This window comes from Sinocyclocheilus anshuiensis, unplaced genomic scaffold, assembly GCF_001515605.1.
Source record: "Sinocyclocheilus anshuiensis isolate Anshui unplaced genomic scaffold, SAMN03320099.WGS_v1.1 scaffold4098, whole genome shotgun sequence".
NCBI classification, from domain to species: Eukaryota; Metazoa; Chordata; class Actinopteri; order Cypriniformes; family Cyprinidae; genus Sinocyclocheilus; species Sinocyclocheilus anshuiensis.
Window position 1 is genome coordinate 27,485 of NW_015549562.1, and position 6,282 is coordinate 33,766.

The window sequence follows — 6,282 nt, forward strand, 5'->3', positions numbered from 1 at the left end:
GTTGCTTAAATAGTTTCACATCTAGATTTCTTCAACAAGTACGCTACTATTGAAATACTTTGGGACGGAAAGGAACTGAAAAGCTAGTTGGTCCATCGAGTCGGCCCAAGACTGTACGACGTGCTCGCACACATCTGAAGACCTTTACTACACAGACTAGCATCTTATAGTGACTGTTGTGCAGGAGGTTTGTATGCAAAATGTCTCAAGGGCCTGGGAATGTCAATGCTGGAACGCCGGCACACAGCATGCATGGCTTTTAGCTGGAAATGTGCTGGCTTTGCCAATCGAATTCCCTTCAGACCGCTAAAGGAAAGGTGAACGGACAAGGGTGACCTTTGACCTCCTCTGCCCACCGGAGAACGAATGAAGCATGCATGCTAGCTGGAACCGCTTCTGCTTTTGGAGGACGACTCGATTTGGTTGCAGCTCTGCCACATTTCTAAAGGCACACCAACTGTTGACATTCACAGCCAAAGGGGAATTACTCGTTTAAATACTCTTACAGCGAGTAAAGCTCATGCTCGGTCTCGGCGCCCGTGGCTCGTTCGGAGCGTTTAGTGCCAGCTAGTTTTCAACGAAGAAGAACAAATAGTGAAGGAATGATGGGCGGTCCTCATCTGCTGGAGACGAGCGATCACATGGAGATGTTGCTGTACAGCTGCTCGATTGCCCTGCTGAAATACTCCTTCAGCTCCGGTCTCTTGGCTTTTAAAGTGGGGGTCAGCAATCCGTTTTGTATGGAGAACATTTCTTTATGGATGTGGATGTCTTTAACCTGTCAGGAGTCAAAGAAATCATTGTGGATTATTAAATCAAGCAGGACTCTACATGCACACTGTGTTGAAGGTTCCATCAAGAACCTTTAATATCCACAGAAAATGGTTCTTTAGATTATTAAAATCTTCACACTAAGAAAAAAGTAGTTATTTTAAGAATTGTTCGCTAAGAGTTTTTTTGGGGGAACCAAATATTCTTCTTCTGTGACACTGCTGTGAAAAACTTTATTTTTAAGAGTGTAGGCATGTCATTGTTGACTGTTTTAAATGTGAAGCATAACGTTCTGTGCAACTTCTGGCACCGAACTGCAATCTGCTTGTTTTGGGCCATAATAACTACACTGGATCGAGCATAATATAATAATAATAACAGTGAACACAGACACCAGTTTCAGTTACATTTCATTTATTTTAAATGATTTTTGCTGTGTACTTAACCATATTTCGGCGACAAATTTGTGATTTAAACCAGACAAAATCTCCCAAAACTTCCTATTGGGGGACATCTTCGTTTGTATGGTATAAAGTAAATCAAGTTTTTAAAAGTTTTACAAATGCAGAAAGTTTTCTGTTTGGGTAAGTGTATGGTTTAGGGTTAAATTATAATATTTATAGCTCTGTATAAAAACAATGGAAGTCCAGGAATTTGATGCAATGTCCCAATTTAGACGAGTACATGTGTGTGTTTATATGACTTTTGCCCAATTATTGATGTCGTTACACCTCTGTCTTGCCATTGCTTTGCTGATCATGGTTTTGAGAATCAATAAATTCGCTCTTTCCATTGAACACAAGAATGCGCAGTAATCTCAGATGATTTAATCAAATTATTATCATATGAAATGCGTTTGAAGAACCACATCAGCCAGAGAGGAATGATCACGATTAGAAGATGTGGCGCGTCACAGCATCTCAGATGTTTTATAAAGAACAGGCCTCTGGTTGAAAGCACTCATTAGTCTGCTGCAGCAATGACACACTTCATCTTAAACTCAAAAGGAAATCTAATTTAGCAATAGTGCGGAAATACAACATGACAGGTCAGTTATTTCCACACCAAAGAGTGTTTAGTCAACAGTAACCACACTGTCGTGTCGATGGCCTGTGTTGCAAACGCACCTGTTCGAATGAATGGAGGCCACTAGCTTTTCCCAAGCGCACCATGTCATCCAGAACGGCTTTCTTAAGCTCCTTCAGATGTGAAACAGAGACAGTGGTCAACAACCGCTAGCGTGGTGAAAGCAGCACATCTGTGCCACATGTGCTCAGGGTGAGCCTTACTTTATTTCCACACAGCTCGTCAAAGCATCCCTCGAAGCCTTTCTTCTGAGCCCACGAGGGTAAGACCTCCGGATCCAGGACGATGATTCCCACCAGACACGACTGCACACACAATCAGTCAGGTGTTATGAACCGGCAGCGCTGCTAACTCGCGTGACGCGCTAATAACGTGAGCCACTGACCTGCAGGCTGTCTCCGTGGACGTAGAGCTGAGACACGGGCTCGCTGCGGATGTAGATGCTCTCGATCTTCTCCGGGGAAATATATTCACCTTGAGCTAACTTGAAGATGTGCTTCTTCCTGTCGATGATCTTCAGCGTGCCGTTCTGATGGAAAGATCATGACATCACAACATGTTGACACAGAGTACAGATATTTAGTGGCGTTCATCATGGTCTTCATATAAAGGCAGACGTACCGGCAGCCACTTGCCAATGTCTCCCGTGTGAAGCCATCCGTCTGCATCCAGCGTCTCAGCCGTCCTCACAGGATCCTTCAGATAGCCCTTGAAGACGTTTGGGCCTTTCACACAAATCTGAGAAACAATATGGGAGATGTTTTATTTTGAGTGTTATTAGTTTGTTTGGTGAATGAAAACTTGCAGATCTCTTACGGAGACCATCATATGGAGTTTTTTCGTTCTTTGTCACAGTCGCCACTTAAAGACTGATGCATAGTGGCATGAAAGCTATAGTTCAGCCAAACATGAACATGTGCTGTAAATCTGCTCACTCTCAGGCCATCCCAGATCAGGATGAGTTTGTTTCTTCATCAGGTCTGTAGAAACGTCTCGGCAATGGATGCTCTGCAGTGAATGGGTGCCGTCAGAATGAGAGTCCAAACAGCTGATAAAAACATCACAATAATCCACTCCAAACCTGATGAAGAAACAAACTCATCCTGATCTGGGATGAACTGGGGCACAGTTTCAGCTCATGTTCATGTTTAGCTGAACTGTTTCTTTCATACCACTGTGCATCTGTGAATCTGCTCTCAAACATTGTGCATCATGAAGAGCGCTATTCAAATTAAAATGACTTGATTCTTGAAGTATTCCAGAACAGCATGTCATTTAAAAGAGAGAGAAACTGTTGTATTTCGCATATTCTGACAGGATCTCCAGGAAAACACAATATTTACGGTTCAGAATTTCACTATATATGAAAATCAATATTTTTACCCTTTGAAATAGATTATTATGGACACTCACATGTATGCAGGGTTTATGAAATTACTATTTACATCGTGCTTATAACACATGACATTTTAGAGTAATTTAGTTTTTTTTTAAATGTACAAAATCAGCATGAATACTGAGAACACATTTCTGCAAATGTAAGTAGATTTCTACTTTTCTCTTTCCGTCGTGTGAAGTAGCTTTTGAGATGATTTCTGTTTGCTCAGACAGTGTTAACTAACCTCTCCCTCTCCTTTAGCAGCAAAGTAGTTCTTCTCAGCCACATCCAGCAGTTTAATGAGATTACAGGGCAGCGGAGCGCCTACATGACCTGCAGAAACAAACAGGAGGAGAACGTGGACAAAACACCTGCATAACTTCATCACAGTTAGCTAATGACACGCTTTAGCTCTCATGTTTAGTTCTGTTTTGGTTCAGTTTCTGTGTTCTCTTGTTAATCTGTTTCCTCGGCTGTTAATTATCTCCACACCTGTTCTGTTTCTCCCTGATTGCCCTGATTTCTTATTTAAGCCTTTGTCTGGTAGATTTCATGTTATTCTCCAGCGTTTTCTTTCTTGTGGATTTATTATTAAAAGAAACTCTTTGTTGGTTCTACTCCTTCGCCGTGTGCGGTCTATAGCAACACGTGACATTAGCACACTAGCATGTTTCAGCAGAATCTTTACAGCATGGATGAACACGGAGACAAACCTGTACAAACATTTCAATACAGAAATGTAAAATGACTGTGTTTCTATATTAGCCTACTACTGAAAACTCTTTACACGCTCCTCTGTTTTAAAATATAAAACAATCCCCGAGCCAAAGAGTGATATCATGTATGATCTGCTGTATTTCATCTGTTCTCAACAGGCATAAATACAGTGTGTGTTACAGATGATTCTGCAAACGACTGTTTAAAGGAGATAATGACTGAAGAGCACAGTGGACTGACTGTACATGACGTCACTACTGAGAGCAAAACTCAAATGAAGTGTTCTGTAGAAACCAGCCAGAAGAGGGAGAGCTTTCCGTACAGTTGTGTGTTTGCTGGCACAGACTCTGAAACATGTGTCTCACAATTACTTCATTCTGCTGCACAGTATTCAGCTGGACTGAATGCACACCGCGTCAGTCTTTGGAGGATATAATCTTGATTATTAAAGGCGTATTTCTGATCTGAGCTGAACTCAAACAAACACTCAGACTGCAGTCAGATGAGTGCACATTTGTCTTCCTTATGGTTTTTGTTAAACCTTATAATCACACCACACTGAAATAAACCATACTCCAATCTGTTACATTAGTTCCTGGTTTCGTTTAAACCTTAAAATTGTATTTAATATTAATAAAACATATTTTGTTAGTCAGTGCTTAATTTAGATTACTTACTGTTAATAAAGGCAACTTCTAGACCTTAGTGTGTATTGTGATGGCCTTTTAAAATATGCATCATATTTTCTGTCTTGTGCCAACAAAACAACATCAGAAACATTTTTAAAATTGTTAAAAATTATAATTTTTAGGCATTTTTTCAGTGTATTGTGGGTTTTATTCATTTGGTTTTACTAATTTATTAACATCTAAATGACCTGTTTTTGTTTTGTTTTTCCCAAGTTATAAATATTATGTATCACTGAACCAACCTATATAAATCAATTTATACCAACAAAACTATGTTTATCAGTTAAAAATAGCTCTTTGAGTTAGCAGTATTTACAGTCTAGCTTGTGCGGTCAGTAAAGTGATCCAGTGTGTGTAATAATAATATTTAGTTTAATAGTTTTTTTCTTTGAGGAGTGTTATTTGCTTTTAGACAAACTGAACAAAACAGAACCAAGCTGTGATTAGACCGATATAAAAAATGTTGTTTAAATGCGCCGGAGTTCATGAAAGCTGTGCTGCGTCTGGAGTCTCACCGGCCGTCCAGTCTCCAGGTGTGGTGTAGGTGCATCCAGCGGTGCACTCCGTCTGACCATACGCCTCGTACACCTGCACACAGAGCAGCGGCCGCGTGAGGAAACACTAACGCTAAGCAGCAGCAGCTACAGCCGGCGGGTCTCACCTGACAGCCCAGCGCCGCTCTCAGGAAGTCCAGCACGGTCGCAGATGCGGGAGCCGCTCCGGTGATGATCATCCGTAACCTGCCCCCCAGACTGGCCTGTGAGGAGATCAGACGAGCGGTCACACATCAGCACGGCCGCAGCTTCATGTCTCACTGGAGCTGCGTCACGCACCTGGATCTTGTGGAAGAAGATCTTGTCCCAGACGCTGTCGCTGCGGATCACGCCGCGGCGCACCTCCAGCCCTTTCCTCTGAGCCGCGAAGTTCAGCAGCCAGCGCTTGACCGAGGTTTTGGCCCGACTGAAGATCTGAGCGACAACAGAGACAGATGTGCTGGATGTAGTATGACGCACACAAATGTGAGCTTTCATCTCAAGGTAAACCACCACTGCATCAGAGCTGCATCCGCCTCGTCCTCATACTGTGCTGAGTGTGACCTGGGACTCATCCATAGTCCTCTCTTTGAGCCGCTCCCGTCGGCCGACTTACAGCCCCTGTCACTGTCTAATTCCCTAGATTAGTGGAGAGGGTCTCATATTTGGCTCATGCTTTATAGCAGCCCTCATTACATGAACGCCAGCTGTTCGTCCAGCTACACAAACATGAACAAATCAGGCTTCAGTATCAGAGTTAACAGGAGTTTCCCATGAGCACCCTTAACACAACGCTCACTCCCTTGTCTCAGGGAACCGAGGTTACTTTAGTAACCAGAGCATTTTCTACTGTCCAAACTCTGTTTTCTATCCCCTTACACTAACCCTACACCTAAACCTACCCCTCACACAAAACTACAGCCATTTTTAGATTCTAAAACCACACACAGTTTATTTTGTTTCTAAAGCCTTTTGGTTTACGGGGACACAGGAAGTGTAAACAGCATAAACCATGTTTACGTTGTAATACTCGTGTCATTATACACATTTGTGTCCTCATAAACCATATATACCAGAACACACACACACACACACACACACACACACA

The 6,282-nt window shown here is 42.3% G+C and overlaps 1 protein-coding gene across 1 annotated transcript in view; it reads right to left on the reverse strand.

Annotated features, from left to right (window-relative positions):
- Positions 1–6,282, reverse strand: part of LOC107657193 (long-chain-fatty-acid--CoA ligase 6-like) — a gene marked incomplete at its 5' end in the record, with an annotated part of 15,747 nt that continues 9,465 nt past the window's right edge. The window contains 9 exons of the mRNA XM_016445218.1: positions 1–778; positions 1,899–1,970; positions 2,061–2,162; positions 2,243–2,386; positions 2,479–2,595; positions 3,480–3,568; positions 5,157–5,229; positions 5,303–5,398; positions 5,475–5,609. Of these exons, the coding sequence (XP_016300704.1) occupies positions 638–778; positions 1,899–1,970; positions 2,061–2,162; positions 2,243–2,386; positions 2,479–2,595; positions 3,480–3,568; positions 5,157–5,229; positions 5,303–5,398; positions 5,475–5,609 (969 nt within the window). The remainder of the gene's footprint in view (positions 779–1,898; positions 1,971–2,060; positions 2,163–2,242; positions 2,387–2,478; positions 2,596–3,479; positions 3,569–5,156; positions 5,230–5,302; positions 5,399–5,474; positions 5,610–6,282) is intronic.